This window comes from Macaca thibetana, chromosome 4 (genome assembly GCF_024542745.1).
Source record: "Macaca thibetana thibetana isolate TM-01 chromosome 4, ASM2454274v1, whole genome shotgun sequence".
NCBI classification, from domain to species: domain Eukaryota; kingdom Metazoa; phylum Chordata; class Mammalia; order Primates; family Cercopithecidae; genus Macaca; species Macaca thibetana.
This window is the reverse complement of record NC_065581.1, coordinates 136,159,846-136,181,953: the sequence shown is the minus strand read 5'-3', so window position 1 is coordinate 136,181,953 and position 22,108 is coordinate 136,159,846. Positions and strand designations below refer to the sequence as shown.

Sequence of the window (22,108 nt, the reverse complement as noted above, 5' to 3'; positions counted from 1 at the left end):
AAATTGGAATCCTAAAGCAGCTGAGGCTTTGCTTCTATTTTTGATCGTTTTTAAAAACTTAGTTCTTCCGGTGTTCAGTAGTTCCATAGTAGTTAGAAAGCACTGCCATATGAAATCTGCTATTGGTACAAAAAGAAAATGTTGCAGCCAACTCTGATACAACGAGACAGAGAGCGAGAGAAACAGAGAGACAGAGAGAGAGAGAGACAGAGAGAGACAGAGAGAGAGAGAGAGAGAGAGAGAGAGAGAGAGACAGAGAGAGAGAGAGAGAGAGAGACAGAGAGAGAGAGAGAGAGAGAGAGAGAGAGAGAGAGAGAGAGAGAGAGAGAGAGAGAGAGAGAGAGAGAGAGAGAGAGAGAGAGAGAGAGACAGAGAGAGAGAGAGAGACAGAGAGAGACAGAGAGAGACAGAGAGAGAGAGAGACAGAGAGAGAGAGAGAGAGAGAGAGAGAGAGAGAGACAGAGAGACAGAGAGAGACAGAGAGAGAGAGAGAGAGAGAGAGAGAGAGAGAGAGACAGAGAGAGACAGAGAGAGACAGAGAGAGACAGAGAGAGAGAGAGAGAGAGAGAGAGAGACAGAGAGAGAGACAGAGAGAGAGAGAGACAGAGAGAGAGAGAGAGAGACAGAGAGAGAGAGAGAGACAGAGAGAGAGAGAGAGAGAGAGAGACAGAGAGAGACAGAGAGAGAGAGACAGAGAGAGAGAGACAGAGAGAGAGAGAGAGACAGAGACAGAGAGAGAGAGAGAGAGAGAGAGAGAGAAAAGAGAGAAGAGAGCTGTTCTTCTTTGACCAGCAGGAAAACAAAACAAAACAAAAAACTGGACAAACCTTTTAACTAGTTTCACTAGGAGAAAAGAAAAATAAAAACACTAAAAATAAAAAAAATAAAATAACAAACACTCTTTAAAGAAAACGGCTTTTCTTATTATGTTGAAATTTATTAAAGACTATTGCTTTGACTGAAGAATATGTGTAAATATTTTGTAGAAGGCAAAGCTTTCATTCAGGAATGACAAGTGCAAGGACTGTAATTCTAAAGATATTAAAGAAAAGGAGAATGACAATTTAAGTTCAGGGACAGTTGGAATCAAGCAGTAATGATTTACAGCTTTTGAAAATTTTCAGGCACTTAGTGGTCAGTGTTCCTTTTATGCGTTATGACCAGTGGGAAGGATACCAGAATCTTCCTTTCAGTTATTACGGGTTACAGGTCACCCATCAGTGACCTGTGGTCGCAGTGTTAGGTACTGAAAGCATAATACCTTCTTATGTAAGAGGGAAAGACCTGTTAAGTCTATGCTTAGGGGTAGAGTTGTCAATGATACAGTCATATTTGTTGAACAGTTCAAGTTGCCATTTCCTTGTATTCTTGGAAGAGGTAAGTTAAAGAAGCTTGTGCCCAGTTCTTGACACTTTATTATTACAGCACTACCTTTCAAGCCACTCAGTAGTCATCGAACATGGAAGAGTAGTTGTTCTGTTTGGTCGTGTAAATTTGTAGTGACAGTAGGAAAAAAAAAAAGGACCTTTATTAAAGACCTTCCAAACTAATTCAGTGCCCTCCATGCTGCATGAAAACAAAGTCTTTCCAAAAAAAAAAAAGGAATATTAAGGCACCTGAAGGGACAAATCATTTATAAAATTATTTTTCTCTTTGTGATAAAAAATATAAATGGCTCTGTATACTAAAAAATATAAATGGCTCTACTAGTATATTTAATAATCCTTTATTGATTTACCTAAATGTATGAAGATACCCATATAATGTTTTTTTAAATATTTATTATAGCTCTAAAATAGTTTATTAGACTATAATAAATAAATTTATACTAGAATTTATGATGAACAGTCATTAAATAGAATTAAAAATATAGGTAAAATACGGTTAAAGCATATACAAATTTTAAATGATACATGCAATGCACAAATTGTAAATGTTTGCTTGAGGAAAGAGTCAATTCATTGGAAGCTCTATTCTAGTCTATAGTATTTGGGGACTGCTATTGATATGTTCATTCAACAAATAATTACTGATAATATAGTATGTACTTAAATCATTATGTTAAACACTGAGGCTATACAATAAATAAGAAAATGTATACCCTCATTGAACTTAAATCTATTAGCAGACACAAGCAAGTAAATTGGCAATAAAAATAGGGGGGAGTCAAGGGAGTTTGGATAAATTGTAGAAGGAGATCCTAGACAGTCCATGGAAGTATTTGTGGGAAGATGGAATTGGCAACACAGTTGAGATTTTAAAGATATATAAAGTACATCTGTGTAAATGGCAAGCAGTGAGAACACAGAAAAGGTGTTTGAGGAAAGGACCTAAAGATAAGATAGACCGTGACACAGAAAGGAAAGTAAAAATTCAGTGACCATCTAGTAGATATCCAATACATGTATTTGAATGAATGAGTGATAGACTAACTATATGAATGGGAAATATTGAAATATAAAAAGGGAGTAAAGCTCTGAGAGGTAAGCATATGTTTTAAGCCTTCAGAGTACCTAATCATCTGAATATGCAAATAAGCAGTGTTAGAATTAATAAAAATGACTCTAAAAATGAGAACTCTTGGCTGGAGAAAATAACAAAATATGAAGTAAAGGAAAATTGACAGAATACTTCAAAAACTGTGCCTGATATAATTGGAAATAATGCCTGGAAAGAGATTGAGTCCATAATCCTGTATTTGCTCATTAAGGCCAGAAAGATTCTTGATAAGGAAATGTCTAGTCTGAAAGGTCTAAAGATTGTATTAACCTGTATAATAAATTATATCTTATGAAACTCTTGTCATTTATATAGTATATTTGAATTACCCATGCATTACTGTTTCATATATTCATGGTATTTTCATATTTTATAACATTTAAAAGTATTTCAATATTCCATTGATTTGAATAAGATTTCTTAAATTACAGTGAAAACTTTCTGATAAGGTATGGTAAGATTATTTTTCAGTGACTATGCTGATACATACAATAAAGCCAGTGACAATTCATAAAGATGATAATACACTTAGTACAAACTGAGCTTCAATGGGATTACTAAATGAGTATGTGAGGACAGAGCAGAGAGAAAGGCCAAGGATTGAGCACTGTGGTGCTCTATTATGAGAAAGTTAGGAAGGATTAAAGGTAGCAGTGAAGGGGATTGAGAAGGGGTAGCTGAAGCAGTAGAAGGAAAACAAGAACAGTGTGTCCTGGAAGTCAGTGGAGTAATCAGTTGTCTCAAATGCTGCTAATAGATCAAATATGGTGAGGACTGAGAATTGGACACTTCAGTTAGTAATGTGAAGGACATTAGTGACTTTCCCAAGAGCAGTTTCAGTGGAATGGAGGAAGACCAATGGAATAATAGGAGCCTTGTGGAGGAATAAACCAAAATGTACCTATTTACCATCCCGAGCCAGACTCAGAGCCTTTACTCTGTGCTAGAAACACAATGACCAATTGTTGCATTGTTCCCGTTCCTTGAGCTTTCTATAGCTCACCTTGCTTCTTCAAATGTATACAGTTAGACCTCCGAATCTGTGGATTCCACATCCACGGATTCAACTGATTGCAGATGAAAAATATTAGAAAAAATACCTGCATCTGTACTGAACATGTGCAGACTTTTTTCTTGTCATTATTCCCTAAATAATACAGTATAACAACTATTTACATAGCCTTTACATTGTGTTAGGTATTTAAAGTAATGTAGATGTGATTTAAATAATTTTGAAGTATGTGTGTAGGTTACACGCACATACTATGCCATTTTATATCAAAGACTTGAGCATCCTCAGATTTGATATCCACAGGAGGTCCTGGAACCAATCCCCACAAATCCCCTGAAACTATAACTGATGAGGGGTGATGGTACTTCTTTTTTTATACAGTCAAAAGAAAAGAGATTAGGCTTATTTTTGAAAGTTCTTTTTATAATCTTATTATTTCTCCTGAAATAATGCCATATTGAGCATGACTGGATTTAAGAGGTTCCCAGATGTCTCAGCCACTCATTTACATACAAATTCTTTGTCCATATTCGTACATTCTTAATCTCAAACTACACGTATGGATTTACTGTTTTGTCTCCTGGGGTCAGCTTACTTTCAATTTGTTTTGCTTATTTCATTTGCACACTTGTAGAGATTGATAACACAAACATGTTTTAAGAGAGAGCATACAACACATCAAGTTGCCAACTTTATCCACTTCTGCTACTTATTTCAAAGTTTCTGATACTTATTCATGACCTTTCAGTAGCCTTCATTCTCCCGTCTATCCATTCACTCAAGAAACTTGTATTGTTAGGGAAGGTATTAGAATTATGGCTCTTCCAGCTGTCCAAAACAAATGTAGCAACATAAACAGACAAGCATAATACTGGAAAATCATCTATATGAGAAATCTAATTATTTGCGGCATAAATCATTTTTAAAATGTATTCTAAAATAAAAATGCCAGAGAGGCACGGAGGTCTTACTAATCTGTAAAGGAAACATGATTTATATTGTATGCTTACACTAGTAAAAACAGGATTATTTGGGTGAACAGAGTATCATATTGATATAGTCATTTGGTTATAAAAAGAGATATTTCTGATGAGGTTTCCCCCATTTATTTGCCTTGGAAAATGAATTTCAAAGAAAAGTATAATTTTAAAATCTAAAAAACCAGTTGATACCCATAGTCTGATATTTTCAGTTGGAATGAATTCCTGTGACAGCATGAACATACACCCACCACCAGGTCTGTAATAGAAACCACTTTGCAAGACATTACAGGCTGCCACAGATTTCTCAGGTCCTCACAGCAAGACAGTGGTGGTCTTGGGGATGGATACATTTCATCTTCCTTGAAGACTGATACCACCCTCCGGTTGTCACCCCATAGGAAATCAGGAAGTATGCTAAGCTATCCAGTGGACTTGGAATTACACTGCATTGTGCTAGTGGAAATATCCTATCCAACATTATGATTTATTTTGAAGGAAAATGGAAAAAAAATACACACAAAACGGTGGAAGGAAGCTGCACACAACATCGCCAAACAGCTGGCTTGTTTTATATCCCAGAAACAGCTTGGGACTAACTGTATTCACAAGATCTCTTGGCAGAGTAGCTTGATGAAAATACCAAAGCTGTGAGAAGTGTTCTTTTGCTGAATCCTTCATGTAGCTATCATACGATTTATTAACTTAAATGAGAATATGTACACCTTTTTTTTCCAAAATGTGCTTTGTATATTTAAGTGAGAAACTTACTGATTCTTTATACGGCACAAACATGATTCACCACAGTATTCGCACCAAATAAACCCTAATAATGTTCAGAAACTATAATCCTAGACATGTATTGACTTCCTTCTTTCTTTCAAGTAGTATTTTTGGGGGCAGTCAAGGGAGAATTTGATAGAAATGTAAGCTTGAGTTCAACGGCACTGGTGACTTTCTTGGGTGCCAAGGTTAATTTCAGAGGGAAATTAGTTTTAATGGCTTCATCCATACATTTATCCATTCTTTTAACATTTAACTCTTACTTCCTTAAGCGAAAAATATAACTCAATTCTAAACACATTTCTGGCTCACCTGCTAGATGCCAGAAATGTGTATCTTGAGGAATATACAAGATCTGCTTTACTCTTTTAGAATCCCTGCACTAGAGAGGATTCAGTATTTTCAGATTCAGTATTTTAGAAGACCTTGCATTCTATTCCTTACTAAGTATCCAAGGTAGATTCAATTAGCTGGAACACATTCATATTTTTATCGTGAGGCATTTTGAGTCTATTCTTTGTGACACCAGAATTAGTTTCTCCTCTCAGAGTTTGCTATATTTCTCTGGTGACTCAAGTAGTTTATTGGCAGTCAGTTTGTAAAAGGCTCCCTGGGATTATCTAAATGCAGGATGTTAGCAATGGAAATACATATCATTGCCTCTCCTGTCAAAAAATGTAATTAACACACATGATATATCATCTTACAAAAGTGGATGAAAATTTCAGTGGGTGACCTTGAGTCACAGCTCCCCAGTGCACACACTGTCCTGTACCCAAGCATCTCCCAGACAGCACAGAACTCCCACTTCCTGCATCCCTGTACGTTTGGCGCTGTGTGTATGTTTGTGTGTGTGTGTGTGTGAGTGTGTGTGTGTATTTTCAGTTCAAAATCTACCACTCAATTTCACTTTCTTTAACAATTTTGGTTTGATTCAACTTGTTACATAGGTAATAATCCATTTACAAAAAAAAAAAAAAGTGAAAATACGTGCTTCTTCCTATCTGTATATTGAGAGATTCCTCATTCTTTTTTATGGTTGCAAATAATTCATTATGCAGATATACAATTTATTTAACCAGTCCCATATTGATGGATACTAGGTTATTTCCAGTCCTTTGATGTGACAAAAAAATTATAATCAAAAATGCTGAGGTAATAATATTGTTTTTGTCAGTTTGGGCAGCCATAAGAAAGTTCCATAGACTAGGTGGGCTGTAAACAAGAGAAATTCATTTCCCACAGTTCTGGAGACTGAAAGTCTGAGATCAAGGTATCTGCATGGTTGCCCTCTGGTGAGGACTCTTTTCTGGCTTGCATACTGCTGACTTCTTGTAGCCTCACATGGTGGAAAGAGAGCTAGCTAGCTCTCTGACCTCCTTTTATTAGGTCACTAATCTCATTCATGAGGGCTCCACCTTCAGGATCTAATTATCTACCAAAGGCCTTGCCCCCAAATATCATCACATTTGGGATTAGGGTTCCGACATATGAATTTTAGTGGGGGAATGCAAACATTCAGTCCATTAACCATATTCAGTTCACCTGCATTATAGTATCCATATCATTTTATATCTGTAGAATAATTCCTAGAAGTGGAATTGCTAGGTCAAAATTACTGTGTGTTTCTAATTTTGATAGTTACTGCTCAATTTACTTTCTTGAGAATTTGTATCATTTTAACTTTATACCTGTAAATGTAAGAGACATGTATCTACTCTCTTAGTCGTACAATCAGAGAGTATTACTAATATTTGTGGAGTTTGCCAATCTGAAAAAATGGGAAGTTTATTAGTGTGTTTTTAACTAACATTTATCCTATTATGAGGGAGGATCAGTATCTTATAAACGTTTAACAGTAATTTTCATTTTCTTTTCTTTGAATAGGGCCCTCATATATTTGTGCATTTTGTTATGTTGTTGGTGTGTTTCTTTCTTTATTAACAAGAGTGCTTTAGGTAATAGGAACATACTTCCTTTATTTGTGCTAACAGTACTTTTTATTTTATCACACAGTTTATTCTTCATCAGAATTCTTTGCTCTTGGGACGTCTCTGTGAGAGCCTGCCAGCATTGTACACCTTTGGAGGGCAGTTTGTTGTCAATTTCTCAATTCTTCTTTCACATAGAAAATGATCTGACTGAATTGTATTTCTTTCGGTGTCAACTGTGCTAAATTATTGTCCTAAAAAATTCACCGTTCCATTCAGGTTTAACATATTTTTTAGAGTGTGATTTTCATAGAGTATGTTACATTCTTGGTCATTTTTTGTCTTCTTGACCTGTCAATTACTAAAAAAAAAACTACACACAACAATAACCTAAAACAACCTATTGAAATATCTCACTGTGAAGATAGATTTGTCTAGTTTTTCTTGTAATTTTTATTCTCCACATTTTAAGGCTACATAATGTGATGCTTTCAAGTATAGAATTATTTTAAGTTCCTAATGGGTTCCTTTTGTAATCTGATGTTTTATAACTTTTTTCCCCAAGTTTTCTGGTTTCCCACCATACCCCAGATTCTTAAATAATTTAGGGCACAATAATTTTCAGAGAAAGAATGATTAAGAATTCATGGAAATCCTAAGAAGGTCAAGTTGGTGCAGTGCCTTGGAAGAAAGAAATAGAGGTAGCTGAAGTATATAGAGAAATGCCTATGATATAAACAAACAAATTGCATGTACATGTATTAAGAAGACTATAACATATGTCAATTACTTCACTGGATGCCAGTGTATAGGCATGTACCTGAATCTGCCTAACAGATTGGGAGAATGGGAAGTTACCTTTATTTTTCCAAGAAAAAGAAACAAAATCAATATTAAAATTTTGGAAAACATAATTGTTAAATTATTTTTCATATTGTCTAGATTCACATCTCTTTAATCAATGGGAGACCAAGTGCCGATGATCCTTCTCCAGAACTGCTAGAGTTTACCTCTGCTCGCTATATTCGCCTGAGATTTCAGAGGATCCGCACACTGAATGCTGACTTGATGATGTTTGCTCACAAAGACCCAAGAGAAATTGACCCCATTGTCACCAGAAGAGTAAGTTATGATGAATCATATTAGAACCTACAAATGATATCCCAGTTATCTTTTTGTCTGTTAAATACTTATAAAAAATTGTTAGTGATTTGTAGGAGTGGTTATTATCAAATTTTTATTTTAGAATTTTAAATTATTTTTATTAATTATCATTATTTGAAATTTGGCAGACTTTCATTTGTTCAGATTCAAGCTGTGCCACTTATTACACGTGTAACATTTATCAAACATTTTAGCCTTCTCAAACTTTAATTTCTTCTTTTGTAAAATGAGAATCACAATGTCCAGTTAATAATCTTACTTTTCAGGATAAAATTAGTCTTTGTACTTTAGGTGATCTGTACTGCTATTATAATTGGCTTTGGCAAGTTACTACTGCAAGTGCAGGGGCTTTGAAACATGATTTTTGCCATAACTGAGCAGTATACACACATGCACACATACAGAGAGCAGTATGTCTGAAACCTTAATGTGCATGGAATTAGCCAGTGATCTTGTGGAAATATAGATTATGATTCAGTAGGGCAGAGCAGAGACACTGCACTTCAAAAACTTTCCAGGTGATGCTGGTGTTGCTGGTTTGTAGGCCATCAAATAATTTGGTTTTATGCTTGATTAATGAATCACAATCCATAGTTTTTAAAATGCACTGTTATAGGAGAAAACTGATTCTACATACTGTTTTATTTTCCTTTACAAATAAAATATTAGGTGAAAAAAGTTTAAAGCATCTTTTCAAAAGCTTTTTGAACACAAGAGCTAACAGACGTGCTGTCTTCCAGTGTTAAACAGGAATTTGTGGAATTACAAGATAGATGACCAACTCAGATTGGTATGAGTGATAACAGTGCTTCCTCCTGTCTACCTTCTACCACATTCACTGGTTTATGGCACCTCCCACATATGCTGCTACACATCCAAGACATTATTATCAGTGAAATCAATTCAGGCATAACTCCATAAAGCAAACTCCTGTGAATAGAGTATCTACTGTATGACTAGAGGCATAGCTAAGAAAGAGGATTATAGGGAGAAATTAATATTGTAGGACAAAGCACTTAATTCTAGAATGATCCTACTAAGGTAACACTACTGTTATCAGTTGCAAAATTGCTGAATCACTAGGGTAAATAGTTACAGATCCTAAATACTCCTCACATGTTTTCTTTCCTCGTTACTTAACTTCCCACATTTAACCTCTCCATCATCACAAGGTAACTTTTAAGGCTTTAGTTAGTCCTATGCAACGTATGTCAGATGTTTTAGTGCCCTGTATTTTCCAAACTTGAAATAATTTCCCCTTGTATTATATCTCAACATATTGTACATTGTCTCATGTAAAACTAATCATTATTTTATAGCAATGTTTAGACTTTTCACTCATTTAAGAAAACATTTTCAATTCTAATTTTGGTGTGACTTAAAAATATACACCGAGGAAGACTGAATAATATTGAAGTGAAATTTAATCTTTCTTGACAGTATATCTAGCAGAGAAAAAAAATCAATGAAAATAAATTAGTGTTCTTTCTATCATCTTTTGCAGGAGGCAGAGTGGGGGTTGGGGTACACATCTATTATTTGTAACTTTATCGTACATGAGCCTTTAAAATAGTGCAGTGTAAGTCAACATATAAATATGTTGTTTTGAAAGTACTGAAGTTCAATAAACACTACATCTAAATTTAAATATATAAAAATAAGATAGCAAATTTTAGCTCTTCTTCACGACTCAAAGCAAAGCATTATACATTTATATTTGAAATAGATTTCACAGTTTTAAAAGCATTTACAAATACTACTGTATCAGCATTCTAAGCAAATATCTCTATTTGTATGTATATTATTAAGTGATGAGGTAAAATGAAAAAAAAAAATTTATACTATCCAAACTCCCTAGCCAGTTCCATTACTTCAAGGTCTCGGTATATCAAATAAGATAACATAACAAATATATTTTCAAAGACACTATATGTATGTAACAAAAACAAATAAAAGGAAAAAGAAACAAAGAAGTAAATTGGAAAAAGGGGATTTTTAGTCAGGTAACTCAGATATGTGTCCACCTACATATTCTTGCTAAATCTGTGTTTTTCTTTTGTGTGTGAAATTGGAATAATAGAACTATCGAACACTAAGATGGTTATTTGAATATGATAATGTAAAGTGCTCTGAAAATTATAAAATGTTATATACATATTAATTAAAATTTTAAAAATAGTCCAGCCTCCATAATTATCCTTAAAAAATAGCTGGATAGATTAAAATAATTAGTAAGATAGCTCTATATTAACTTCATATATAAAGGTAATTGTATGGACTTTTAAACATAGTAATATAAAAATGCAAATGTTCTGCACAATAAACTTACAGTTAATGACTTTTTAATTTTCTTCTTAATAATTAAGGACTATATTGTTATGAGCACAATTTCTCCCTAAATTTTGTTAGTTCTTTTCAAATCCATCAAGTAAAACAGTGTGCATATGATTTGTGAATACTGCAGTTCCTATAATCACAATAAAAGAGGGTTTCTTGCAAGAAACTATGTAAAACAACTTTTAAGAAGAATAGCTGTCCTTAGCCCCAGATAAAAACTACTGTCAGCCACAGGTACTCCAGCATGGACTTGGTACTGACTGGGAGAAAGACATTTCTAAAATGCCTACCTAACTTAAATTAAAGGCCACTCTTCCTTTGGGCTAAGATTACAATGCTAGAAGTTACTTTGTTGGTTTTGTGAGTCCTCACTTGTCCTTAAGAAACACAAATGTCCTTCAAACTAAGGATAAAAGCAGAAAATAAAGTTTTTACTGAATGTCCCCTTTTGTTATTTTCACCTTGCAATCATCTTAACAGGATTTCTCTCTGCATTGCTTTTTGCAGTATTACTACTCGGTCAAGGATATTTCAGTTGGAGGGATGTGCATCTGCTATGGTCATGCCAGGGCTTGTCCACTTGATCCAGCGACAAATGTATGTATATTTATAGGATGCTTAGGCAAAATGAAGCCCTGTGCTGTAAAATGTTTCATGAGAGTCTTTGCTGACAGAGAACGCTGTAAATGGGTGTCAGGTCCCCACTTAGACAGTGTAACAGAAATCCATGCCAGGGTGAAATAAGAGCTGGCAGTTAGGATGATAGACTTTGAAATCAGCCATCACAGTATCAGAAAACAGATTAGTTTTTCTTTTTTCTTTTCTTTTTTTCAAAAAGGCTCCAAACTGGTCTATCTATTTTGAAACCTCTCTAGCTATGACAGCCTGCCTCATGATGTAGCTTTAGCGAATGCCTGCCATCAATCAACCTGACCATTTCTTTTATAGTTTTTAATCAAAAAATTAATGCAAATGAATTAAAAAATGTGCAGGGAAGTAAATATATAAATGGCAATGGAACAGGAGGATAAAGTAGGGCAGGGGCAATGAGGGGATGGAGGGGGTGGAGTGGATGAGAGAATCAAGAGAGCAGTAGTGGCAAGCCGGAAAATGCCAGAATGCTTTTGGATAGAGTTTTTTCATTAATGACAATGAATTAAGTGAACATAACCTAAAGGAGAAGATGAATAATGAGCATCTGTTTTTCCTGTTGTAGACAAACTGGTGAAATTCAAACTCATCTCCTGTATAGTATATGGAAAAATACATTGAATAGTAACATCAGTGAATGTAAATAGGCCACAAATTTTTTCTCAAATATTGTAATGCAAATGACATTATACTCAAAGCTAGTTTTCTGATTATTGGATTATAATGTTATCTCCTAGGAAGATTAAAGTACACTAGCATATTTTTATGGGCAAAGCTGCAGTGCTGCTTTCTGCCTGGTATGGGTGCTTTTTTTTTTTTTTCATTTTTTAAAATTTTACTTTAAATCCTGGGATACTCATGCACAACATGCAGGTTTGTTACATAGGTAAATGTGTGTCATGTCATGGTCATTTGCTGCCCCTATCACCTGCCCCGTCACCTAGGCGTAATTTTCCACAGGCTTTAGAGTCCCTTTGTCTCACTGGCTTTCTGCATTTTAAAAATCCATTTACTGTTATTTTATTTGTAAGAAGTGAAAGAAATGCATATGCCACCATGGGATACAATGCTGCCATAAAAAGGAATGAGATCATGTCCTTTGCAGGGACATGGATGAAGCTGGAAACCATCATCCTCAGGAAACTAACACAGGAACAGAAAACCAAACACTGCATGTTCTCATTCATAAGTGAGAGCTAAACAATAAGAACACATGGACTCAAGGAGGGGAACAACACACACCTGGGCTTATCAGATGGAGGGAGACAAGGAGGGATAACATCAGGACAAATAGCTAATGCAGGCAGGGTGCTTTCTATCAGGTGTACTGATGAGCAGTGTTTCCAAGGCTTTGAAAGTCCGCAAGACAGCCTTGGAAGGCCAGTTCCATGTAGCAAATTGAGATTGTATTCAGAGCACACACAGACAGGAGATTTAGTCCTAAAGACATTAGATTTATGTTTTACCTGCATCCCCAGAGGCCTAGGAATCAACTCCCTCCTTTTTGCCATATCCAAAAATGTTAACAACATTTTGAGGGGAGCCTTAAAATAAGCACATCGACCCCCAAAAAACACATAGCTCCCAGGCATCAGAGAAGGAGAATTCAGTCTTCAAGACCACTCCCAGCTTGGCCTTCCTGCTTTCTTCTGAGCCTAAACCCAGTGATTCCAGAACCAGCCTGGACTTCCTGAAGCTGATGTCGATCAAATACACCCACTTCAAGCCTGGCACCACTTTCTTCCTAGACTGTGTAGTTTTACATTTTAGTACATAGTCCAGATGTTTTCTCTTTTCTTCGTAGTATCTTTAGAGAGAGGCTTCCTTTATGGTTCTAAATAAGGCTAAAATTTGTGCTTCCTCCCTCTTCTTGACTAGAAATCTCGCTGTGAGTGTGAACATAACACATGTGGCGATAGCTGTGATCAGTGCTGTCCAGGATTCCATCAGAAACCCTGGAGAGCTGGAACTTTTCTAACTAAAACTGAATGTGAAGGTATGTTCTTTAGAAGCCAACAAAATATGTCATACTTCCTTTCCAAGAAAAAAAAGCCAATAATGAAAAATAGTGAAATGGCTGGTTATGCAAATGTGTCAACAAATACTCATTTATATTATCACTTCGAAGAGAACCCATATGTCTAGCTTTTCCTAAAGGGAAATATCTAAGAAACGTAGCAGATGACTTTATAGCCTAATAGTGACAACTGGTCTTATTATATAGTGATACAACTGGTATCATGGAGGAACCTGTGTTTCTGGAGATTTTCTCAACCCAAGAAAAGACCTGAAAATAGTCTTGGGCTGAGCTGTAAACCTAAACTAGCATAAAGTCCAATTCAACTGAATTCAAATATTAATATTACAGTAAATCAGCCCTAACCACATTTTTTTCAGCTCACTAAGTATATATGGCCTTCAAAAACAGCTTGATAGACATTTTAAATTAATACCAACAGGATATATTCTCCGAATAACAAATTAACTCAACTCACATTTATCATGTACAACATGTCAGACATGACAGGTCTTTAAAGCTATTGAATCATAACACACCTTAATCATAAAATGTTCCCCAACTATAAGATATAAAGTCGGCCTTCCATATCCACGGTTTCCCCATCCATGGGTCTAACTAACTGCAGATCAAAAATGTTTGAAAAATAATTGCATCTGTACTGAACTTGTAAAGACGTTTTTCTTGTTATTATTTCCTAAACAATATAATACAACAACTATTTATGTAGTATTTACATTTTGTTAGGTATTATAAGTAATCTAGAGATGATTTAAAGTATACAGGAGAATGTGCATAGGCTGTATGCAAATACTATGCCACTTTATAACAGGGACTTGAGTATCCTTGAATCTTGGTGTTTGAGGGAGGTCCTGGAACCATTCCCATGGATATTGAGGGATGGTTGTATTTTCTTTTTAGTTTGAGATTCTGCATATATGCTATTAGGTCTCCTTATTTTCTGCACTCACTTCATTTGCTTTTGGATTTGTGTCTGCCTGCTTATAAAGATATTATGAATTAGAAATCTCCCATTATTATAGAAGCATATCTGGAGGCATGAGCCACCATTGGATCATCACTCACCATGCATGGTAGGGGACCATTGGAAGCCCAGCCTTTGTTTCCTTCAACTACTTCCAGCCATGTTCTGGCTAATCTCTCAGTTCTCCACAGCTTCTCCATAGAAAACAGACATTTGTTCTAAAGAGTAACTTTAAATGTAATGCCACCCAGGGATGTTTGCTCTCGAGCTTCTTTAAATTTTAATTACATTTCTCTTCTGTTTGTGGAATATCAGTAATCATAAGTGGGAGCAGCACTTGAAGTTAGGGGTCTTCCTGTTGCCACTGACATGCTTTCACACAGTGATAATTATGTAATGTTAAGTGGCTCTGCAAAATCCTTTACCACTCTTTACTTGTGTTTCTATGTTTAAATACAAAACAAAAAGAATAGAGCAACTTGTTAGCAATAGAGGTAGACTAAGCAAAGCAAGACATTTCAAACTGCTACTGTACACGGTTTTAAAATAGTGGAATTGTGAAGCAATTTTTTTTTCTTTCCCTGTAGGGAAGAGGGAAGGTCATATTTCCAAACTGAAAAACAAACATATTAAAAACCCAGAAATTCAAGATGGGGATCTTAGCCATAAAGTCATACATAAAATCACACTTTCAGCAATGAATACATTCCTAAAAGCTTATGTAAAAATGTTCTTTTCCAAGTTGAATCATATTCCAATCACCTTAATATTTAGAAAAATCCTTCCGTGACATGACAAATCCCTCCATAAAATGAATAATCACATTCTAATTCATTTGAGTTTAATTTGGATTTTCATCAATCTAGCTTACATAAGGGAAGATAATATCTCTAAAAAGCATAGAATATTCATTCAACTGCTAAGCCTTTACTAAAGAACAGTTTCATATGATGTATCTTGGACATTCCGTGAAATAGTAAGTTGCTGACGACGGAGCAAAAACATGGCTTCATGATCAGTTACTAGCCATATTCTTGAAGGTTACACACAGAGCAGGGTAGGCTGCAGCCTACAGACAGCAAATGGGGCTGTAGGTGTAGGGTCCTGGCTGCACAGAGTGTGTGAAGGACCGTTTCTTTGGCATCAGTGTTTTACCTATAGTAGTTCATAGTTGTAAACACTCTTGACAACACCAATTCTAAATAGTGTGAGTCTGTACTACTTTATGTTTTCCTCTGCTTACACTGGCAGCAGAAGTTTTGACTGTTTCTTGAAATACACTTTTACAACAAAGCTTTTAAGAATTCATAGCCAGGTCCAATGGCATGCTCCTATAATCCCAGGTACTGGAAAGAAGCTATGGTGGGAGGATCTCTTGAGCCCAGGAGTTTGAGGCCAGCCACATAGTGAGATCCTGTCTGTATTATTCCGTTTTCACACTGCTATAAAGATACTACCTGAGACTGGGTAATTTATAAAGGAAAGAGGTTTAGTTGAATCACCCTTCTGCATGGCCAGGAGGCCTCAGGAAACTTACAATCAAGGAGAAAGAGGGAGCAGGCATGTCTTACATGGTGCAGGAGAGAGAGGAGAAAGTGAAGGGGGAAGAGCCCCTTATAAAACCATCAGATCTTGTAAGAACTCACTCACTATCACGAGGACAGCGTGGGGGAGCTGCCCCCTTGATCCAATCTCCTCCCTCCCTCCATACATGGAGATTACAATTTGAAATGAGATTTGGGTGGGGACACAGAGCCAAGCTATATCACTGTCTTTCTGAAGGAAAAAAAAGGAATTCTTGCATGTTGTCCTAAAGATATAAAACTGCTTACAATGCCTAGTGATTTGTATTTATTACTATATGTTCCCTAAAGTTTGAAACTCTCCATTAACATAGCAAAAATGCTATATTCTAAATCAAATGTCAGCAGGTTGGGAAGGGTATTTACAACAAACATGACAAGGGGATAATAACCTTTCTATATTAAGAGATCTTACATATCAATAGAAAAAAGTTAATTAACCTGTTAAAAATGAGAAAGATCAAAACAGGTATTCCTCAGAAATGATATATAACTTTGTAAAAAGATAATCACACTCATAATGAAGGAAATATCAGTTAAAACAATGACAATATTATTTTTCACTTATCAAAGTGTTTATTCTTATCAAAGTGTTTATTCTTCCACTCAACAAATATTTGAATGCTTATTATATCCAGGAATTATATTCAAGGGTTGATAATACACTAGGTTGGTGGCTATGGAGACACTGTTTTATCATATCTACTAGAGGAAAAGTCATTTGTCGTAGCATTCCTGGAGGGGAATTTTTAAGTGATTAAAATTTAAATTTTACATATCCTTTGACTAGAAATTATGCTTCCAGGAGTTTAGCCTATAGATATATTCATATAGATGTACAAGGCATATTATCATGATCCTTGTCATTATTATACAAGTGCTACCACTACTGCTACTAACATTTCTTGAGCTCAGTATTTAGTATGTTTCAGGCATTCTGCTAAGCATTCGCAAAACATGTATAAGAGACAAGTACTAAAGTGATGCTAGGACTTGAGTTTTTGCCTCAGTCTCTCAATTGGCAAATAGGAAACTTTTCTAACATTAGAGCCCCTCCCTGCACCCAGCATCCTTGTCCTCCCAGTATGTGTTCAGTGTTATTTGAAAGGGAGAAACATGGAAACTGTGTAACTGTTCATTAATAGGGACCTGGTCAATACCTTCATTCAAGTAGTACCCTGTGTACCCTTAGGGGATACACATGCTAATGTGGAAAGATCTCCATGATTTACTGTTAGTAAAAAGAAACGGTTCTAAACAGTATACAAATGCCCCTTCCCTTTTGTAGAATAAATAAAAAGATTGAACTGTATGCATACAAGCACACCTATGTGCACACACATACACACACACACACACACACGTGAAAATAAATGTAAGTACTCCTAAGAAACTCAACATCTCAGGTAGGAAGGAGACTCTGCGTCGGTATATTTCCCTGGTTCTATCCTAATATAAATTCTTCATGTTTAGAAAAGCCTTACCCAATCCTTTCTGGAGAAAGTGATTTTTCACTTCTTTGAATTCTTCTAATGTAATATGAAAAAGACAAGGAGGATGAAGAGAAGAAAAATCAATTGTGAACTTATTTATCAGACATTATGCTAATGATTGTACATGCATTATCTCACTTGCACTTTTAGATATCCCAATCTAGTAATTACTATTGATCACTCCGTGTTTTATATGGAAACTGAGCCTTCATGTAATTAAGAATTTTCCAGTGTCATATGACTACTAAGTAGGGGAGAGCACACTCACATCCAAGACAGTTGGGTGCAAAATAGCATGATCTTAGCCGCTAGCTCTCGGTTTGTCTTAATTCCTTGGCACACGCCATGTATCTTATTTCATTCACCAGGTAGAATGTGAAGGGATTCTGGCAGTCTTTAGCAGTGCAGACTCTGGAGTCTGGCTTCAGACGTTGGTTTCCAACACTGATTGGAGGATCTTTTACATGTTATTTCACTTCTCTGGACTCAGGTTTCTAGTATACAAAAATGGGTTAATAATAATAATACCTAATTCCTAAAAGCATTTTTGAGGATTAAAATCAGTAGCAACAAATATGGAGCATTCAGAACAGTGTCTGGCATTGTAAAAAACCTAAATATGTTTTAGTTGTTATTAGTATCAAAAGAAAGGAATTACATTATACGTATTTTTCTTTACCCATAGGCTCTAATACAGAAATTTCCATATGGTAATAATTCATTACAGATGACCTAGTTGTTAATCATTCAGTGCCATCATTCAATAATTTATTATTTGTTATAATAGGAAATTGTAAGTTGATCCATATAAAATTGCACATTAGTCAAAATCAAATATTGGCAATTGCATATGATTGAGCTTAATGTATATGTTTTAATTATTTCAAATTCCATTAAAATGCGTGAATTTATTAATACCTCCAACAAATCCAGATACTTTCTAGATGCCTTTGTGTGTGTGTATGCTAAATGTAATTTCCCGTATGGTACAAAAATCTAGGCCAGGAGCGGTGGCTCACGCCTGTAATCCCAACACTTTGGGAGACCAAGGCGGGTGGATCACGGGTCAAGAGTTCAAGATCAGCCTGGTCAACATGGTGAAACCCTGTCTCTACTAAAAATACAAAAATTAGCTGGGTGTAGTGACGCATGCCTGTAGTCCCAGCTACTCGGGAGGCTGGGACAGGAAGATTGCTTGAACCTGGGAGGCAGAGGTTGCAGTGAGCCAAGATGGTGCCACTCTGCACTCCAGCCTGGCAGCAGAGCAGGACTCTGTCTCGAAAAAAAAAATATCTATTATGTATAATAGAAATGATTTTTAAATGTATCTGAAATCTGAAATTAATGTTTATTAATTTATTTTTCCCTAATGCAGCATGCAATTGTCATGGAAAAGCTGAAGAATGCTATTATGATGAAAATGTTGCCAGAAGAAGTCTGAGTTTGAATATACATGGAAAGTACATTGGAGGGGGTGTTTGCATTAATTGTACCCAAAATACTGCTGGTATAAACTGTGAGACATGTATTGATGGCTTCTTCAGACCCAAAGGGGTAAAGTATGCTTTTTCCTTCATAAAGAGTTATTTTTTGCTTTTTCATACAAAAATGTTTTATACAAAAAAAAATTTTTGAAAGCTTCTCTAAGCAGTTGAACCTCAAATTAAAAGGTGAGTAGGAATATTTCATAGTTGAAACTGACCTAAATCTGTGAGGATGTAAAATAAAACATTTCCATCACTCCAGGAAGTTTTATCATGGCTTCTTCCAGTCAATCCCCACCCCAGGCAAACTCTATTCTGAGTTTTAGAACATAAATTACATGTGCCTCTTAGAGAATTTCATAAAAATGAAATCATACAGTACATACTAGTCTGTCTTCTTTCACTCAAGATAACATTTTGAGATTTATCCATGTTGTTTGTGCATCAGTAGTTCTTTTTCTTGAAAGAAATTGCTGAGTAGTATTTATCTGCCTGAACATATTAAAATTTTAAATCCATTCTCCTGTTGATAGAAATCAAGATCTTTTCCAGTTTTAGTTTAGCTTCTACAAATAATTTTATACTACTATTTTTTTAGACTATACGTTTTATAGTCATGTTTTTATTTACCTTGTGTAAATACTTAGGAGTAGAATACTTTTTTCATAAGATAGGTAGATGCTTAACTTTATAAGAAACCATCAATATTTTGCCAAATTAGTAATAATGTATAACGTGTTCACCAAAAAGTTATATGAGTTCCAATTGTTCTATATCATCTCTAATATTTGATGTTGACTACCTTTTCGGATTTTAGTCATCTAGTGGATGTGAAATGGCATCTGATTATGGATTTAATTTTAATTTAAGGACTTATTGACCATTCCTATATCTTCTCATATGAAGTACATGTTCAATGTCTAAATAATATTTTTTATCCTAAAAACTTACAGAGCTATTGCCCATATCAAGTAAATGTTTGTGTGTGGTGTGAAATATGTAACCAGATTTATATGGTTAACCTGAAGTTCTATACCATTTGTTGAAAAATCAATTGATCATATTACATGGATCAATTTCTAGAACCTCGGTTATCTATTTTTCCAAGCATCTGTTTTTCCCTCTATGTGCTAATACCATACTATCTTCATTACTTTAGTAAGTCTAGAATTTAGGTAATATAATGTACCAATTTTATTATTTATTTTCAAGATTGTTTTGTCTATAGCAGGGTATGTGTGTGTGTGTGTTTCCATACAATTTTAGAATCAACTTGTCAATTACAGAAAATATTAGGATTATTGCTTAGAATCTACATGCAAATATGGAAAATGGAGCTTGAGGAGTTGTTGGTCAAAGAATACAAAATTTCAGTTAGATAGTAGGAAAACATTGAAGATATCTATTGCACAACATGGTGACTATAGTTAATAACAATATATTTATTCTTGAAAAATGCTGAGAGTAGATTTTCAGCATTCTTACCACAAAATTGATAATTATGTTAGATAATATGTTATTAGTTTGATATAACCATTTCACAATTTGTATATATATATAATAACATATACAGTGATATTCAAAATATCATGTCACACTTGATAAATATATACAATTTTGTCAAAAGAAAAAATTAAACTTTAAAAGAAAACAAGTATTGAGGAAAATAACATAATAATATTGAGTCATTTAACCAATGAACATAGCATACCTCTCCATTTATTTCTATCTTCTTTATTCATGTCAGTGTTCCAGTACAGAGATCTTGCATGTCTTTTGTTAAATTAATCTTTAGTATTTTGCTTTGCATGATTGCAAAAAAAGTTTTTAAAATAGTTTTCAAATTATTTAATGTAATTATTAAAGAATTTTGAATATTGACTTTATGTCCTATAGCCATCCTCAATTTCTTTATTAGTTCTAGTAGTTTTAAACTACGTGCTTTAGAAACGTACACATAAACAATCATTTTACCCGCAAGTAAATTCAGACTTACTTCTTGCTTTGCAATCTTTATGCCAAGGTTAACTAAAAATAGTGAGAGCTGACATCTTCACTTTGTTCTCAATTTTAAAGTAATATTTCACTATTGAGTATGACGTGAACTGCAGATTTTTAATGGACGCCCTTTATCAGATTCAGTAGGTCCCCCATTATTCCTAAGTTGCAGAGAGTTTTTATAACAAAATGGTTTTGAATTTTGTCATATGCTTTTTGAAACCTACTGAAATGAACATAAGGATTTTCTCCTTTATTCTGATAACGTGGACAATTTACACAAATTTAATTTTAAAATATGAAGCCAGCTCTGCATTTGTGAATTAATCTCCATTTGGTTATGTTATATTATCATTTTTATATATTGGATGATTCAGTTGACTAATGTTTGGTTAAGAATTTTGACATCCTTTCATAAAAGATATTGGATTGGTCTATAATTTTATTTTCTTATAATGTCTTTGTCAGGTTTTTTTATTGGGGTATACTGGCATCAACAAATGATCTGGGAAATGCAATTCATCTTCCTCTGTTTTCTAAAGTAACTTCAGATTAAAATTAATTCTCTTTAAAATGCTTGATAAAATTTCCCGGTGAAACTATCTGAGTCTCTAGTTTTCTTTGTGGGAAAACTTTTTTAAATGCATTGGCTAATTTTTATTAGACATAGGCCTAGATAAGTTTTGTATTAATATCTTTGGGGAGGGTCAATTTTTGATATATTGTATTTTTCAAGTAATTTGTTCAATTCATCTAAATTATCAAATTATTGGCAATTGGCAGTTTTAAAAATTCCATTATTATTTTCTTGAAGTCTATAGCATCTATCTGGATATCCCCTCTGTGGTTTTTAAAATGATTAAGTTGTGCTTTTCTCCTTTTATTGATCACTTTTGTTAGGGGTTTATCAATTTTCTTAATCTTTTCAAAAAAACTCCTGCCATTTTATTTTTTGTATTTTTATTGATTCTGTTCTATTTATTATATTATTCATTTGACCTGTTTTGGGTTTAAATTACATTTTCTTTTGCTACCTATCAATTTGGAAAGTTAAATGATTTTAAACCTTTCTTCTTTTATCATGTGAACTTTTAAATATAAATTTCCTTCTAGCAGTTCTTTAGCTGCTGCTCATGAATTCAGAAATTCTGTATGTTCATTATCTATTTAACATAATTTATAATTTCTCTT

The 22,108-nt window shown here is 34.5% G+C and overlaps 1 protein-coding gene across 8 annotated transcripts in view; it reads left to right on the top strand.

Annotated features, from left to right (window-relative positions):
• Positions 1–22,108, top strand: part of LAMA2 (laminin subunit alpha 2) — a 772,685-nt gene that overhangs the window by 403,784 nt on the left and 346,793 nt on the right. For all 8 annotated transcript variants that reach the window (XM_050788287.1, XM_050788283.1, XM_050788285.1 and 5 more), the window contains exons 5-8: positions 8,148–8,327; positions 11,214–11,303; positions 13,236–13,353; positions 18,811–18,989. In XM_050788287.1, the coding sequence (XP_050644244.1) occupies positions 8,148–8,327; positions 11,214–11,303; positions 13,236–13,353; positions 18,811–18,989 (567 nt within the window). The remainder of the gene's footprint in view (positions 1–8,147; positions 8,328–11,213; positions 11,304–13,235; positions 13,354–18,810; positions 18,990–22,108) is intronic.